This window comes from Microcaecilia unicolor, chromosome 8 (assembly GCF_901765095.1).
Source record: "Microcaecilia unicolor chromosome 8, aMicUni1.1, whole genome shotgun sequence".
Lineage (NCBI taxonomy): Eukaryota > Metazoa > Chordata > Amphibia > Gymnophiona > Siphonopidae > Microcaecilia > Microcaecilia unicolor.
In genome coordinates this window covers 61,205,675-61,223,987 of record NC_044038.1, presented here as the reverse complement: position 1 = coordinate 61,223,987, position 18,313 = coordinate 61,205,675, and the positions used below count along the sequence as shown (strand labels likewise).

At 42.4% G+C, this 18,313-nt stretch overlaps 1 protein-coding gene across 1 annotated transcript in view; it reads right to left on the bottom strand.

The window, feature by feature from the left end:
* CLUAP1 (clusterin associated protein 1) overlaps positions 1-18,313 on the bottom strand; it is a 150,123-nt gene that overhangs the window by 65,587 nt on the left and 66,223 nt on the right. Inside the window, exon 7 of the mRNA XM_030213087.1 lies at positions 12,902-13,035. Within this exon, the coding sequence (XP_030068947.1) occupies positions 12,902-13,035 (134 nt within the window). The remainder of the gene's footprint in view (positions 1-12,901; positions 13,036-18,313) is intronic.

Below are 18,313 nucleotides of genomic sequence, written 5' to 3'. Positions count from 1 at the left end.
GCCTGAAGTCCACTGCTCCAGTGACCTGCATACTGCTGCCAGGGAGGTGGGTATGACATTTGAGGGTGAAAATAAAAAGTTGTGAAACGGCATATTTTGTGGTGGGAGGGGGTTTTGTGACCACCTGGGGGAGTCAGGGGAGGTCATCCCGATTCCCTCCAGTGGTCATCTGGTCAGTTAGGGCACTTTTGGGGCCTTAGTTCGTGGAAAAACAGGGTCCAGGAAAAGTGCCCTAAATTCTCACTAAAAACGCATATTTTTTTTCCATTATCGGCGAAAGGCGCCCATCTCTGATCGGCAGATAACCACGCCCCAGTTCCGCCTTCACCACGCCTTCGACACGCCCCCTCAACGCTGTCCGCATCCGCGACGGAGTGCAGTTGAAAACGTCCAAATTCGGCTTTTGATTATACCGCTTTATTCGTTTTTGGGAGATAAACGTCTATCTCCCGATTTGGGTCACAATATAGGCGTTTTTCTCTTTCGATTATAAGCAGGATAGTCTACTTTCTTAGACCACAACAATCAGAAAGGGAGAGGGGAAGTAAAGCAATTAAGGAGATAAAACAAGAAACTCAAAAAGTAAATATCCTGGCTCGTATTCCCCCGTCAAATTTCCATATCCTTAATATCTTTTACACATTTACTTGGATAGCTTTTTAGCATCTATAAACTTTTTTAGCTGGTCTGGTTCAAAAAATATATATTTATTCCCTAAATACTTGATACAGCATTTGCAGGGATAAGCCAGCAAAAAGGTAGCACCCATAGTTTTAACCTCTTCTCTGTAAGCTAGAAACGCTCTCCTGAGATCCTGAGTAGTTTTTATCACGTCTGGAAAAATCCAGATTTTTTGACCATGGAAAAGTTTAGTTGCATTCTTGAAGTAAAGTCTTAATAACGCATTTAAATCTTGCTTGAAAACAAACGATATCAGTAAAGTCCTTCGACAGGTTATTTCTGAAATAGATTCTTCCAGAAATGCTGATAAGTTTTGCAAGTTTATCTCTGGACCTTGATTATTATCACTCGGATTCGCTTTGGAGATTTTATCTGGCAAATAGTAAACTCTGTTAATAGGTGGTATTGCTGATTGAGGATAAGCCAGAACTTCCATTAAATATTTTTTAAGGAAATCCACTGGGGTAACTCCAATTTGAAAAGGAAAGTTCAGTAACCTCAAATTTAATCTTCTGTTATAGTTCTCTAAATGTTCCAATTTTAAAGAAATTTTCATTTTATCTTTTATCAAAGCATCTGTAACAGATTTTAACCATGTTATTTCAATTTTTTGAGCAAATTGTTCAGTCTTAACAGTTTCTAAGGTTGATGTTAAAGAGTCAAGCTTATTTATCAGCAATGCTGTATCTCGAGAAGTTTTTGTGACTGTAGTTGTTAGTTGTTGAAATGCTGCCCAAATAGAGTGTAGAGTCACCGCTTGGGGAACCTTAGGCTCTGTGATCGAACCATCTGTGTCCTGGGGAACAGTTCTGCCGTCTGAGGCCCTTTGGTTACCGACTTCCGGTCCCATCGAGTCCTCATCGCTCATCCGAAGGGCTGCAGGGCAAAGCGGCGGATTAAGCTCTGGCGGGGATAGTGATGTCTCCGACCCAAGCGGAAACGCCGCTCCTTCGGCGGATCCAACAGCGGGATTCCTCACGTCAGTATCCACAGGGGTGCTCGTGGCAAACTGTAGGAGCGTTCGCTGGCCCGAGGGAGTGATTGGGCCGACGGTAAGACACCCTTCACTGCATCTTTTCGCTTTGTATGCGGCATATTGGAAAAAGGTAATGTTAAGCAAAGCTCAGCGTTGGCTTCCCCAGATCCTCAAGCCCAAACTGCCATCTTGACTCCTCCCCGGAGCGATCCCTCTAACTGCAAGTATTCTATAACCCATGCACACAACTGCCAGAAACACACCTCCTAGGTCCATGCTCTCTTGCAATTGTGCACTCTAGAATTTGTGCATACAATTTACAGAATACAGACTGGGGCAGTTATATATATAACTGCTAATTACTGCCAATTAATTATAGCCAATAATTGCATTCTAGTTGTAAAGTTGGAATTTGTGCATACAATTTACAGAATACAGACTGGGGCAGTTATACATATAACTGCTAATTACTGCCAATTAATTATAGCCAATAATTGCATTCTAGTTGTAAAGTTGGGTGTGCAACTTTATAGAATTAAGAAGAAGATGCAGAAACCAATAAGGCTAAGGTGCATAGTTATGTGGGCTACCATAAGATGTCTTTCCCAGTTGCCATACTGGGAAAGACCAAAGGTCCATCAAGCCCAGCATCCTATTTCCAACAGTGGCCAATCCAGGTCACAAATACCTGGCAAGATCCCCAAAAAGTACAAAACATTTTATACTGCTTATCCCAGCAGTAGTGGATTTTCCCCAAGTCCATTTAGTAATGGTCTATGGACTTTTCCTTTAGGAAGCCGTCCAAACCTTTTTTAAACTCCGCTAAGCTAACCACCTTTACCACATTCTCTGGCAACGAATTCCAGAGTTTAATTACACGTTGAGTGAAGAAAACGTTTCTCCAATTCGTTTTAAATTTACAACATTGTAGTTTCATCACATGCGCCCTAGTATTTTTGGAAAGCGTAAACAGGCACTTCACATCTACCCGTTCAACTCCACTCATTATTTTATAGACCTCTATCATATCTCCCCTCAGCCGCCTTTTCTCCAAGCTGAAGAGCCCTAGCTGCTTTAGCCTTTCCTCATAGGGAAGTCGTCCCATCCCCTTTATCATTTTCGTCACCCTTCTCTGCACCTTTTCTAATTCCACTATACCTTTTTTGAGATGCAGCGACCAGCATTGAACACAATATTCGAGGTGCGGTCGCACCATGGAGCGATACAAAGGCATTATAACATCCTTATTTTTGTTTTCCATTCCTTTCCTAATAATACCTAACATTCTATTTGCTTTCTTTGCCGCAGAAGGTTTCAACGTATCATCAACAACAACACCTAGATCCCTTTCTTGGTCTGTGACTCCTAACATGGGACCTTGCATGACGTAGCTATAATTTGGGTTCCTCTTTCCCACATGCATCACTTTGCACTTGCTCACATTAAACGTCATCTGCCATTTAGATACCCAGTCTCGTAAGGTCCTCTTGTAATTTTCACAATCCTCCCCGCGATTTAACGACTTTGAATAACTTTGTGTCATCAGCAAATTTAATTACCTCACTAGTTACTCCCATCTCTAGGTCATTTATAAATATGGTAAAAAGCAGCGATCCCAGCACAGACCTCTGGGGAACCCCACTAACTACCCTTCTCCATTGAGAATATGGACCATTTAACCCTACTACAAACACAGGACCCATTTTATGCAGTAAGACCTTGTTATTAATAACTTGGGTTAACAGTATAAAAACAAATCTTAATGGTAGTCCATGTTAACTTCCCATTATGGCTGGCTATAAATAAAAACTGGTTTATGCACATTCCATGCTACACTAACCAGTAATGCTCATATACTACCAAACAAAGGGCAAAACAGACCAATCTACGAGTCTTTTTCCAGCACACTTCATCATACCAAACCATCTGAGAAGAAAAGGTCTGGAGTAACAAAGGCAGAGATGTGAGCTTGATGAAATTCAGAAACATCTGAAGTGGCTGAAAAGTCAGCACTTGTGCTTAGCTGCTGCTTTACAATGTCATTATTTACAGCAAGGGAACCTAGTAAAGGATCTTGTTCTAAATCCCTAATTATTTTTAGAACATTAGAGTAAGATGCAAGACATAGGGCTGGTCCCACAAGTTACAGGACCAAAGTTATATTATTCTGCAGGCAACAAAATGAACATACCCCCCTCCAAACCTATATTATAACAGAACTGGTGAATCACTTGGGTTGCTTTTTTTTTTTTTAAGATTCTATTTAAATAATAAAACTTTAAAGTCCATCCAAATTAATTGAGGCCTTCCTGTTCCTCCTCTTTTACTTTCATGTCTTTAACCATGAACATTTTGCTACTTCAAAAACACTCGATTGGGAGGTCTTGATGCCAATCAAGATGGCCACTTGAGCTTTTTGCTCTGTGCTTGGCCTCCCACTAAAACCTTCCATACAGTCAGTGGTGTCCTGGAGCCGGCTCGCACCGGCTCGCAAGAGCCGGTTGTTAAATTTTCTTCCGGCATGCGAGCCGGTTGTTGCCGGCTCTGGCTCTCCTCCCTCCCTCCTCCCTCCCTCCGGATCCGCCTCACTGCCTGCTTGGTTCGTGAATTCTTCGGGGCAGGCAGTCTTGCCTGCCCGCTTGCAGCGCTGACTGTCCTCCCTTGCCGATTCGCCCTTTAAAAATGGCCGCCGAGACTTCCAGAGGCGGCCTCGCGAGACTTCGGCTGAAGTCTCGGCGGCCATTTTGAAGCGCGAGTCGGCAAGCAAGGGAGGACAGTCGGCACTGGAAGCGGGCAGGCAAGACTGCCTGCCCCGAAGAATTCAATAAACAAGCGGGCGGTGAGGGACCGGATCGGGAGGGAGTGGCAGGGGGGTAAAGGGAGTCGCTGCTGGGCATGGGTGGATGGAGGGGGTCCCTGGGTATGGGTGCATGCAGGGCAGGGGAGAGGAGGGTACACTGCTGGACATAGGTGCATGCAGGGCAGGGGAAAGGAGGGTCACTGCTGGACATGGGTGCATGCAGGGGAGAGAAGGGTTACTGCTGGACATCTGGGTGCATGCAGGGCAGGGCAGAGGAGGGTCGCTGGGTATGGGTGCATGCAGGGCAGGGGAAAGGAGGGTCACTGCTGGACATGGGTGCATGCAGGGGAGAGAAGGGTCACTGCTGGACATCCGGGTGCATGCAGGGCAGGGGAAAGGAGGGTCACTGCTGGACATGGGTGCATGCAGGGGAGAGGAGGGCCACTGCTGGACATGGGTGCATGCAGGGGAGAGAAGGGTCATTGCTGGACATCTGGGTGCATGCAGGGCAGGGCAGAGGAGGGTCGCTGGGTATGGGTGCATGCAGGGCAGGGGAGAGGAGGGGAGAGAGAAGAAATGCTGGACATGGATGGAGGGGAGAGAAGAGTGAGGAAGGAGATGAGATGAGGGAAAAGGAAGAGAGGAGAAAAACTGCACATGGATGAAGAAAATAGGCAGAAGCTGAGGACCAGAAATGAAGAAGAAAGGAGGAAAGACATAAATGGAAAGGAAGCCCTGGAAATGGAGTTAAGAGGACAGATAGCATCAGAATCGGATACTGGGCCAGCATGATCAGAAAAACAGTCACCAGACAACAATGGTAGAAAAAAAATCATTTTATTTTCATTATAGTGTTTGGAATATGTTCACTTTGAGAATCAGGTGCTCAACATTAAAAGTTTATATTTATTTACTTATTTATGGCATTTTATCCCACATTAAACATGAATTAGATTGGAACCTGGGATCATTTACATTTTTTTCCTGGAGAGAGTAATGCATTGCCCCCCCCCCCCCCCCGGCTATAGCCAGCTCTGCAATTTTGGGGGGGCGCCGAGGTGGACGGGGTGGGGCGCAGTGGTGGACGGGGGGGGGGGGGGGGGCGCCGAGGTGAACTGGGGAGAGAGCCTGTTGTTAAACATTTACCCAGCACACCACTGCATATAGTCCACGAACCTTCTTGGAAATGCTCTTAACGTATTGGAGACACGGCAACTAGCAAAGGTGATAAAGCTGATCCACCATTCGCCTTGACATCGGGTTTGAAAATGTATAAGATAGATCTGTTGACCTCGGAGAAGCCAATGCAAAGTAAAGACCAGGCAACTACCTAAAGTGCAATGATGGATAAATTGCTGACCATTAAGGCCATGGTTGGACATTTTTATAACAGCACTGTTAACCTGTTAGTTTGATCTACTCGTAGGTATTTGCCTTTGTTTGATGTATGCTACAATATTTGTATTCACTTTCACTACAGAAATACAGTTCAGCCCTTTTTTTCAAACATCTCTGGAATCCTGGCCCTGTTATTTTTTTCACCAATTTCTCTCCTCTCCACTTGCTCTGTTTTAGAAGAGTTTTGTACTTCTATAATTCTACTCTATGTTTCAAGATGTGGACATGTTTTTTCTTAATGAACAGTATCCTGATAGGAGTTGGTCAAGCGCATTGTGGTCTGATGACTGGTACCAGGTCCCCCCACATATGGTCTTGTTCAGTATGTGTGACCTTTTTCATGTTCGTTACTCTGGTTTTATTAGTTATGTTACTTGTAAAGGGGGAATCACATATTATTTCTGTCCTGGTCTTACCGCAGCTAATCCTGCAGATGAATACCTATGTTTGGATTTTATTGCTCATGCCTCTTCACGTTGTTTCTTTAAATATTAATGGTATATTAACCACCCCATAAAACAGACCAATATCTACGTAAGGAGTGTGCTGATGTTGCTTTTATTCAAGAGACTCCTGAATCCACCAAATTGGTGCATGAATGGAAAGGGTTGGGTTGCTTCTCCCCTGCTGAGGAAAATGGACTCTCTGTGTACTATCTTTGATAATACCAAGGTTTTGCTTGGATGTATATATGCACCCATGGCAGATATTCCTGAGTTCTTCCAGTCTTTTTTAAATTACTTGTTACCTTTTTTGAGGACACCTTTGCTAATCAGCTGTGATTTTAGCCTACCTCATGACCTTTAGTTGGACAGACAATTGAGGTGCAGACAGTCTAGTTCCTGGTCATGTCAGTCCCTAAGAAATTCATTAGGAGAGTTTGGTTTAGTGGATATATGGAGAACCTGATGATAGACTACACTTTTTACTTTCATTGCTGTATGACTTATAACAGGATCAATAACATTTTCCTCTCCAAAGACCTGGTTTCCTTGACAGAATTGGTGTTCATCTGTTCTATTCTAATCTCTGATCATGCCGCAGTTGAAGTGGACCTCTCCAGTCTAATGATCTCTTGGCACAGCACAACCTGGAGATTGAATACTGAATTTACTGTGAATGACATCCTCCTGCAGAAACTTAAGCAATTTTCACACCACTATTTTGCCGAAAATGTATCAGATTAAATTTTTCCTGCAATAGTTTGGGAGGCCTACAAAACAGTGGTCCAGGAACAGATTACTAGCCACAAAGCGGGGGTTCAAAAAAAGTAGAGAGACCTCCATCAGGCAACTTGAACATGACATTGCGCTGTTAGAACAGCAATATATGATCAGGTTCGACCATGCTATTTTTATGCAGCTCCAACAACATAAATTTGATTACAATCTTATATTAAGTCATCAAGCAGGTCAATCAATATTTTTCATAAGAACCTATTATTATGCATCTAACAATAATGTGGGCCGCTTCTTAGCAAAACATTTAAGGGGCGAATAATTCATAAATGGATTACTGTCATGCAAGATCCAGAAGGTTGGCTCTACACATTACAACAAGATATTGCCCAACAACTTGAGGACTTTTACTCGTACCTTTATGCCTCAGAACGTACTCATGTGACAACACAACGAGAAATGTTTCCACAATTCCTAGTTCATTCCAAGCTGCAGGAAACCCAGAGGCAGCACTTAGGTGCTCTAGTTAAGGAAGAAGAAACCCTTCTTGCAATCAAGCAGCTGGCCCTGATGGGATGCCTGTTGAATTCTATAAATCGCAATGCAAACAATTGTGTCCTCAACTGCTCAAATACTTTTATCTTTACAAGACTCCAGTGGAAGTCTGTTGCTCTAACGAGGCTACAATTATAGTGCTGGAGAAGCCTGATCGGGATCCTATTCAAGTGGCCTACTATCGTCCCATATCACTACTAAATGCTGATTATAAGTGTGTCTCAGCTCAGCTAGTAAGTTTGCTCTTTGCATGCAGTAGAAGCCATGTGGAAACCTTTTGTTCAACTGGTACAATGCATATTGATTTCTCCAGCAGATAAGGCTGTTGACTCTTGATTGCTTTTGTTTTTTGTTATTTTTATAAAACAGAGAGCTCTGGTTTTGGTGCAATACGTAAAGCACTTCTCCAAATTAAATCTGGTTGGAATTTATGTATATATATATTTCAGGTACATACTTTTTGATTCCCCTTGTTTCTTTTGTTTTTTTGTTGTGCTCTTTTCTTTTTCCTGGAGTACGATTGGATTATGTTTATACATTCTTTTTTTTCTGTTCTTAAAATCAATAAAGAAATTGAACTAAAAAAAACCCCACTCGACTGGTAGTCAGTGATATGATGACAAGTCATAGAGGAAAAAAAGACAAATCAATGGTTAGCAAGCTATCGTCTAGGTTCCCAGTTAATTAGGCTGAAATGCATACAGCTAACCAAAAATAGATCAAATAATGATGCCACTGCTACTTCTATTCTTTGCTGGACTTATAAAGTCTGGCAAGATGGTTTCCTTTTGTCTCTGAGTCAGGAAAGAAGGGAGTGGGAATAAGATAATTAGAGTGAATACATGGCAAGGTGTATCTGTGTGAGAAAGAGTCCATCTAGCAAGCTGGATAAAGTATGTGCTAAGTCTTCACACCATTCTATATTTATCACATTCTGCTGTCTAAAAAATACTATTCAAAATGCATTAAGAGTTAGTTTCACTGATCTATATAACATACTCTACTCCCCTCCTACACCAATATTGAGCCACACTGAGCCTGCAAATAGGTGGGAAAATGTGGGATACAAATGCAACAAATAAATAAATAAATCAGTGTTTCATTAATGCTGGCCTCTACAGGTTTATTAATTTCAGATATTTAGCACCAGTAGCTGGATACCGGCCACCAGCTAGAACTTGGCTGCCAGCACTTATCTGGGTACCAGCAAACTACAGACTGGTACTTGGATAAGTAACTGGTTACATTTAGGACAACCCTAAAATAGAGGAGCTAAGGGTAAACACACGGTCTGAGATCTGAATTTGGATTGAAACCTGTCTGACATAAGCCACATTTTCTGCATTCCTTCCCTCTCGTTTCTACCTGGCAAATCCTTTCTTATCTTGCCTGTTCTGTTTACACTGTGTTTTTAAAAACTGTTATTTATTTTATTTTAGTTACATTTATACCCCGCGCTTTCCCACTCATGGCAGGCTCAATGCGGCTTACATATACAGGTACTTATTTGTACCTGGGGCAATGGAGGGTTAAGTGACTTGCCCAGAGTCACAAGGAGCTGTGCCTGAAGTGGGAATCGAACTCAGTTCCTCAGTTCCCCAGGACCAGAGTCCACCACCCTAACCACTAGGCCATTCCTGCACTGCATTTGAAAACCATTATAGTTTCATAGCTAGGAAACCCACAGATCTTGCTTCTTAGGCCCTACCCCTTAGCCCAAACAGTGGTGTAGTGGGGTTGTTTAATGTAGCTTTGGAGATAGGTTTCACAGATTCTACAGATACTTGGTTGTTTAGGCCCTCCCACCCTGCCCCTCATCCCATCCATGCAAAGGGTAACACTATATAGTTTGCCTTATCCACTGTGTATCTCCAGAAATTCATTCTATCCTGATTACATCTGTTTTATTTGTAAGCAAATCATTTCTGACTGAAGTAACTCTCCAGCCTTCTATTTTGGCTCAGTTGCCATTCCTGTGTCTAGATAAAAAGGATCTCATTTCACATATGCACCACTTTGTTACTCTTCTATATACCTATAATAGAACTAAGGATCGTAATCTAACTTCTCCATCCCTTAAAAATGTTCCCAATAATAGGCAAGGAAGTATATTGAACTACTCCCACAGAGTAATCTGAACAAGTTCCTAGATATCTCACAATAAATCTATCTGCTTCCTGTATCCCCCAGAATAGGGTAAGTGAAAAAAATAGAGTTGGGACTTTGCAGCCCTTTCATTTTCCTACAAGCTCCTACACTTGAAATATGGCAAAAGCAACACCGTGCCCTTAAAGCTGCAGCTCCCATTAGAGCTATTGCCTCTGTCCAGACTGAATGCTTGGTCCATGGCAAGATTTTCATGTCATAAATGTATGCACATTGAATCCCTCATGAAAGAAGTACAAGAAATATGAGAGGAGGTGGCAAAACTAAGAAGCATCTGTGACCACCAGAAATTCATCCCAGAGATGCATGTTGAAACACTGGGGATCTCCAGCAAAGGGACACAAATCTTGTGCAGAAAGAGGACAGCTGGACAAAGGTCACCAGATCCTGCATTATCAACTCCCCAACTCCATCTTCAGTTGGACTGAAGAATCGGTTCGCAGCCCTGGAGGCAGAAAAGCTCAAAACATCTCAAGAACACTGGATCGGTGGCCAACAAGAAACGAAAGGTAGTGGTTGTTGATGATTCTCTTCTGAGGGGTACTGAGTCACCCATCTGCAGACCAGACATGTTGTCCAGGGAGGTGTGCTGTCTTCCTGGTGCCAAGATTCAAGATGTAGCGAAAAGATTACCTAGACTTATCAAGCCTGACTACTATCCTATGCTGCTCATCCATAATGGCACAAAAGATACTGCTAGGCATCCTACTGAACAGATCAAACGTAACATTATGGCTTTGAATCAGAGGGTAAAGCACCTAAGTGCGCAGGTGGTGTTCTCATTGATCCTTCCGATTGAAAGTAAAGGCCGAATGAGGGAAGCTTGAATCCTGGAGCTAAATGTGTGGCTGTGTGGATGGTGCCGACCCAAGCACTTCGGTTTCCTGGACTATGGGATGATTTTCCAAGAGCTACTAAGCAGTGATGGTGTCCATCTCTCAAGTAAGGGACTTAGTGTCTTCAGTACCAGACTAGATACTGTAAGAGGGATTTTAAACTAAATTTGCTGAGGATGGGTGAGAAAAGCCCAAAAGTCATTAATAACCCTCAGGAAGGTAAGACAGCACATACTCTTATTGAAAGGGGAAAAAAGAGCAACGTCTGGAGAGCCTTATATACCAATGCCTGTAGTATGGGAAACAAATTTCAAGATCTAGAAGCTGCAATGATAGAAGCTGACTTGGATTTAGTGGCGGTCACGGACATATGGTTCACGAAGAACTATGACTGGGATATATTTATACCTGGCTATAATCTACTCAGGAAGGATAGGGTAGGAAAAATGAGTGGAGAAGTGACATTCTATGTTAAGAATAATATTAATGTGATAGAACTGCACAATGTATGGGGTAAGGAAGAAGCGCTGTGGGTTAAACTGGAAAGAAAAAAATGAAAATATATTTACATTCGTGTAATATACAGGTCACTTTCACAGTCAGAAGAATTGGACAGTGACTTAATTGAAGACATCCACAAGATAGCTAGGAAAGGGGAAGTACTACTGATAGGTGATTTTAATATGCCAGACATCGATTGGGGCGTCCCTGCTGTGGGATCGTCTAGAAGCAGAGGGTTCTTGGATTCTTACAGGAAGAATTGTTTCAGCAGTGGGAGGCGGAACCGATGTGGGATTGTATGGTGCTGCTTATTGGCTATCTGTTCGCAAACTCTAGCACACTGTTTATCAAGGTCTTCAAGTAAATGTTCATATAGAGTTGGTATGACTGGATGTGGGAAATGAGCATCAAGCCTTGAAAAACCTTTCTCCCAAATGATAGAGTGTGTGCATCCCTGCCTGGGGGAGCCAAGGCATGGGTCCTCGAACTTCTGACTCTTTTGAAAGCAGATTCAACCATCATGAAATGGTGCAGAATCTGCAGCTTCTCAAATCCAGAGGCCTTTTGGACTCTTTAGATAGAGTCTGCCTTCTTAGGAATAATCTGCATAGAAAGTGGGGTCTCTCAATTCTTCATCTGTACAGCTTTAAGGATGTTGTGAACAGGCACTGTCACAGCTTCCTTGGGATGGGACTTGTGGTCAAGGACGTCCAATATCTCAACCTTAAGCTCATCCTTGACCTCTAATTTAAATGGAATGGTCTCTGCCATTTCCCTCAAAAAAACCTACAAAGGAGTGTTCCTCTAGGGGAAATTTCTTCCTTCCCTGTAGTGGGAAAAGCTGTAAAGGTAAGGAATCTCTCCTCCAAGAAGTCCTCTGACTGAACAACAGATCCCCAGGTGCTGTTCGGCTCTGACTCAACAAAATATTCCTCATGAGTAGACTGAGTCTGTGCTTGCCTCGGTCTACTGGACGGATGGCCAAGCTCAGGGAAAGAGCACTCAAGTGCGGATTCTCTTCTGCACTCTGGGTCTGCCTCCCCTGATGGACAGAACAGAAACACCGCATTGATCGGTACAGGCATTGACAAATGTTTGACGGGTAGGGGGGCATGGATCTCCAAGATAGGCTGGAATGACACCATAGTTGGCACGACTGCCCTTGATGCCTTGGTGTCGCACTGCTCCAGGATGCACCCCAGCTCCTCTTTTAACATGACCCAGAGCCCCTCCTTGAGGGCAGGCATCTGTAAAGACATGGCTATAGAGACAATCTGTGAAGATGTTGGTGCTGAATCAGAGGCCCAGCATTGGAGTCCTTGTATGCCAGTGAGGGCAAAGTGGAATCCATGCGGGTCCTCGGTGCTGGGATGCCTGGCTCAGACGGGCACTATTGGACCTCAGTGTTGAGACAGGGGAGACTTCCTCGATGCTGATGCCTCTCCAGCGTCCAGTGCAGCTCCAGAAGCCATGGGAATCAACGCCTTCAATACTAATGCCGACATATCGCACTTTTGCATGCCAAAAAGTCTCTGATGCATGGCCTCTCTCTTTTTTGGGGTTCTCTTCTGCATTTGAGCACAAAGAGAACAATTAGAGGACCTATGTTCAGGATCCAGATCTTTAGGCACATGTCATATGGATCAGTCACAGACATGGTCTTAGAGTAACTTATGCTAGCATTCTATAGTGGCATCTTGGCACTAAGTGCATGGCATTGGGGTACTTACATCTTGGTGCCAATTTATAGAATTGCCTCTTCCGTGTTCAGTGATGTTGAGTAACAAGAACTGCTTCTATATCTTCTCACCTGACACTTTGTAAAGTCTGGAAGCGTTTCTGATTTCTTTCCAGTTCCAGTTTTCTCTTTTCAATCTTGGCCTCCAAGCTAGCCTCATCAGATGCCACGTTATTTAGCATGTCCTTAGTTTTCTGCACTTGTTCCTGGTGAAAGAGGGAAAGAAAGTGTGGTTGAGACATGTTAGCATTCAAAATTCACAGGAATCTGTTACCAATACGGTGCGCTATTTTACACCTCATCCTTAGTGGAATGCAGCATCTGGTGCAAGAGAGTTGAGGCCACTCAGCAATAGTGGTCATCATGTGATTAAATTTGACTGAGGCAAAACATTAAGGAAATCTACTAGGCTAGCATTTAACTTCAAAAGGGAAACTATGATAAAATTAGGAAAATGGTTAAAAAGATAACTAAAAAGGAGCAGATGCAGTGGTTAACATTTCACATCTTGGAAGCCGAGACCAGATATATTCCAAGTATTAACGGTTAAAAGGCAAAGTGAAAGAGGCTATTTTGGGTCTAACATCTTTCAAAAAATGCAAAAAGGAGCTAAACAAAGAAAACAGGAAACAGCATAAGAACTGGCAAGTTAGTTGCAAAGTACTGATAAGGAAGACAAGTTTTATTTCAAATTAAGCTGGTCAAAGAGACAAAAACTCATAATAAAAACTTTTACAGGTACATTCAAAACAAAAAGCCTGTGAAGGAGTTAGCTGAACCATAAGATGATCACAGGTTAAAAGGGGCACTCACCTGAGAAGCTAAATTAATTTTTTGTTTTAATCTATACCAGAAAATAGTATTCAGTGGTGAGGAGCTGAAACAAATCTAAGTGAACCTGGAAGAAGCAATAGGTTTGGCTCTTGTTTGCAAAACAGGATGTTCCAGGTACATTGGTTAAAATCTCCTTCTGATATCCACAATTTGTCCTGTGGTGTGCCTCAAGGCTCTGTTCTTGGACACCTTCTTTTTAATATCTTTTTAGCTTCTTTTACAGACATTGGAGATTATTTTTTATGTTTATACAGATGACATCCAATTATTGTTCTCTTTGGAATCGCCAACACTGAGAACTGTCATTCTAATATCAGATAAACTAAGCATCATTGCAAATTGGCTTATTGTTAAAGCTGAATGTTTTCAAAACAGTCCCCTTATATTTTGCTTGATCTGATTTATTTACTTTGTTATGTTTGCCTTGCATTCAGAGGACTCAAAGCCCAGTGAAGAACTCAATAAAAATTCTTGGTGTTACCAATGTCAATCATCTTACCTTCAGCAAACATGTTTCGATGTTAATTCAGAAATTACACTGAATTGTGCAGCTCATTCTTTCTTTGATATTGCATCACTCTGTTTGTCAATTTATTCTTTGGTAATATCACACCTTGACTGTTATAATTCAATTCTGCATGGATGCCATCAGATTGAAAGAATTCAAATGATTCAGAATAGTGCGGTTAAATTAATTTATGGGGCAAAAAAATTGATAGTGTTACTTTTCTAATTTATGAACATTGCTTCCCATCCATTACCAGTCACCATATAAATATTAATACTGGTTTTTCTATACTGGTCTTCCTTCATTTATTTACAAGTTTCTTGTTTCATATTTACCAACACGCACGCTCAGTTCGTCTCAACTATGTCTGTTAGAATTCCATCCCATCTAGAAATTTGCTCTCATTTGGCTAGAACATCTTGCTTTGAGGTTATGGTTCCTACCCTTTGGAATTTTGATTGGAAGTTTCTTTTAAAACTCTTAAGAGTACACTTAAGAGACACCTTTTTGCGAAGCCTTTTCCTTCCATGAAAATATGATTTCAGGATCTAACAACAGCTATGGCAGTGTATCCCTAGTACAGCAATGCTCACATAGGTAATGTCCATTGCTGCACACTCCTACCATCCTCTTGTACCTTAGAGTAATTATGGGGCCCTTTTACCAAGTTGCAGTAAAAAGTAATCTTACTGCACCCTTACAAGGGTCTTCCCTGTGCACAACGGCCATTAAAAATATATTTATAATTTCAAATATAACATATCACCAATCATATGTGATATACAGGAAATATACAGAAAATAGATCCAGGAAATATTTATCAATTACAAATAAAGCAAAACAAAAACTTTTAAACATTCATCTACAAATCAGAAAACTTATTCCAAGAATAGGGAAACAGTAATAACAGAGAACAACAAAAAAAGTCAATCAGAAGGAATCACCACCCAGATATACAAATTACCCAGCCAGCCCACTAGCAGTGAATATAGTGATCATACAACATTAATATCTTCCTTAGCATTTAGAAAATCCTCCAGTTGCTTGGAATAAACAACTGAAAATGTTTATCCTCAAAAACTAACAAACAATTACAAGGAAAACACAATACAAAATGGGCTCCGAAGGCCTGAACTCTGGCTTTCAAGGCCAAAAAGGTCCTCCTCCGCCTCATCTGTTTAACTCTATCTAGATCAGGAAAAATCCTTATTTTTGATCCTATAAACAGCTCATTTAAATATATGAAGTAAAGTTGTAATACTGTATTGTGATCTGGTTCCAACATAGAGTTAACACCAAGGTTGTTCTCTGGGTAACTACTTCAAGATATACAACTCATAACCGTTTCTCCTTGACCTTGATTTTCTGCCACACCAGATCTTCCTATCCCCAAGATATACTGGTCTTTTGTTATAAGTGGCAAAGCATCCACAGGCATCTTCAATACCTCAACTAGATATTTTTTTAACCATTTCTATAGGAGAGATCAACGGAGACTTTGGAAAGTTCAGGAATCTCAAGTTGTCATCTAACTTGATTTTCTAAGTACTCCAATATGCGATGTATATAGTTCTTATCTTTAAGTGAAGCTACTTTCAACAGCTTTAACATTAACTTCCAAAGATTCAACCTTAGAGCATTGCTGGTCCATAACCTGCGCTTGTGCTAGAACAACAAGCAGAACTTTAAATTGCTAATTTTTAAATGAAGCCAATTAAACCTTTAGAAAACAGATCTGATAGCAATTTATTTATAGTCAAGCACCTGTGAGTTGAGACTCAAAAACATGCATTTTACTTTCTTGTTACTTCCTGAATATGTCAATTACTCCCAATTGTTTAAATAGGTAAAAGGTAACGCATTACTTTCATTAAAAACAATGTGTGATTATATATATACATAATTCATCAAAACCCCACTTCACCTGCAAAAGAGAGTTCTGTTACTATGGAATCAACATGTTGACTACGGCAAACTAGAACAAGCAAGTTACGGAGATAATCTTCACTCAAAAAGAATCTAAAGAAAAGACCACAGTGCTTTACAACAACCAAACATTTGTAATATATTTCAAGATTTATATGACTTATCTATTAGATTGTAAACTCTTTGAGCAGGGACTGTCTTTCTTCTATATTTGTGCAGCGCTGCGTACGCTTTGTAGCGCTATATAAATGCTAAATAATAGTAGTAGTAGTAGGCTTCTAGTCCTTAGATGTGATTTGTTAACATCACATATGCTTTACGTGAAAAATTTGTACTGCTATTAAACACAGACAGCAGTGGCGTTCCTAGGGCGGCTGACACCTGGGGCGGATTGCCGATGCACCTCCCCCCCGGGTGCATTTTTACCTGCTGGGGAGGGGGAGGGGTGCCGCGCACCTGTCGGCTTCGCTTGTTCCATGCTCCCTCTGCCCCGGAAAAGGAAGTAACCTGTTCCGGGGCAGAGGGAGCACGGAACGAGCGGTGCCGACAGGCGCATGGCACCCCCCCAGCGGCGTGCACCCGGGGCGGACTGCACCCACCGCCCCCCCGGGAATGCCACTGACAGACAGTACAGTGCAATTCGCTTAAGTGCAAGAGTCTGGGACCAAAGAAATACATGCAGTTAACTGGAGTGTGCACTTAACTGTTGTGACCTAAAGAAGCTCGAAATCTGATAAACACATGTACTGTTTATTATATGTACAGTATACAGTCTCCGTTAACTGACGTTAGGCTTACTTGAAGTAATCAGTCATAGTCCTCTGTACACTATTATGTCTGTGAGTTCCATAGACTACATCTGCCAGACGGTAAAAACTGTCATAGCACTGACATCCAGTGGCCTCCAGATAGGCCCGCACGGTGTTGAGACTAGAGACCTGCACAGGAACGGAAGCAGTTCTGCGGGGATCCCGTGCGGACGGAAGTAGTTCCTGCGGGGTTCCTGTGGGGACGGAAGCAGTTCCTGCGGGGTTCTCATGGAAGTGTATGCTGCACTTGCACCAGCCTCTCACCTACCGAGTACCAAGTTCTTTGAGTGCTGTCTCCTCCTCCTCCTCCTCCTTGCTTTAAGATGCAGAAAGTCTCCATTAAGAAGGTGGTAGAGATACAAATGGTGATAACATTCAAAAAGGCATGGGATGAACACAGAGAATCTCTAATTATAAGATGGAAGTTATAAAAAACAAACTGAAATGGCTGCTTGTGTGTGGATGTGTCGAGTGACACTTAGCCCTAGTTCATCACAGCCAGAGTCACCATCTGATACCGGGAGACCCTTTACGGTCTGTCTCATATATGGCAGTCTGGTTTAGTATGGGCTGGAAAGGGTTTAGACAGCAACTTTAGTGGCTGGAACAAGAGGACAGTGCTGGACAGACTTTTACGGTCTGTGTCCCGCAAATGAGAAGATAAATAGGCTGCAGTGGGCTTCGAGGGCAACTCCAGCAGTTGGAATATAAGGATAGGGCCAGGCGGACATCTATGGTCTACGTCCCAGAAACGCCACAGAAAGACCATAATCAAGTATATAATATCACATTCATTGTTGATTTAATCATGAATTGATAATGATTGTGACTATTGGGCAGACTGGATGGACCGATCCGGTTTTTATCTGCTGTCATTTACTATGGTACTATTAATCCTCTCTGCTCACGTGCTGATACACAGACCTCAGCTCCGACATAGGCACGAGCATCAGATGTCACCTGACCTACTGCCGCGTGCATGTGGCAATCTCTTAGCACACAGTGCCAGTGAATCAGAGAAGTCTTACATGTGCACACCAGATTGTTCCAACTTCCATTCCTTCCTTGCCTGCAGTGCTGCGGCTCAAACCCAGAGAGAGACTGAGAAAGCCAACAGCAATTTTTTTAATGTACCATTAAATTCTTGCAGGACTGGGTAAGGACAAGTTAAATTCTTGCGGGGACGGGTGGAGACGGGTTAGATTCCCTGTGGGGACGGGCGGGGATGGGTTGGATTCCAGTGGGGACAGGTTGGATTTCTGTCCCCATGAAACTAGTTGAGACTCTCCAGCACTCTTGCAAAACTGACAGGAGATTGTTGAATTTCGTCAGCATGTGCCTCGCTGCTCATTTCATCATCTGTTTCATCATCAGCCGTTGCCTGCGTATAGGCGCATAGCTCGACAT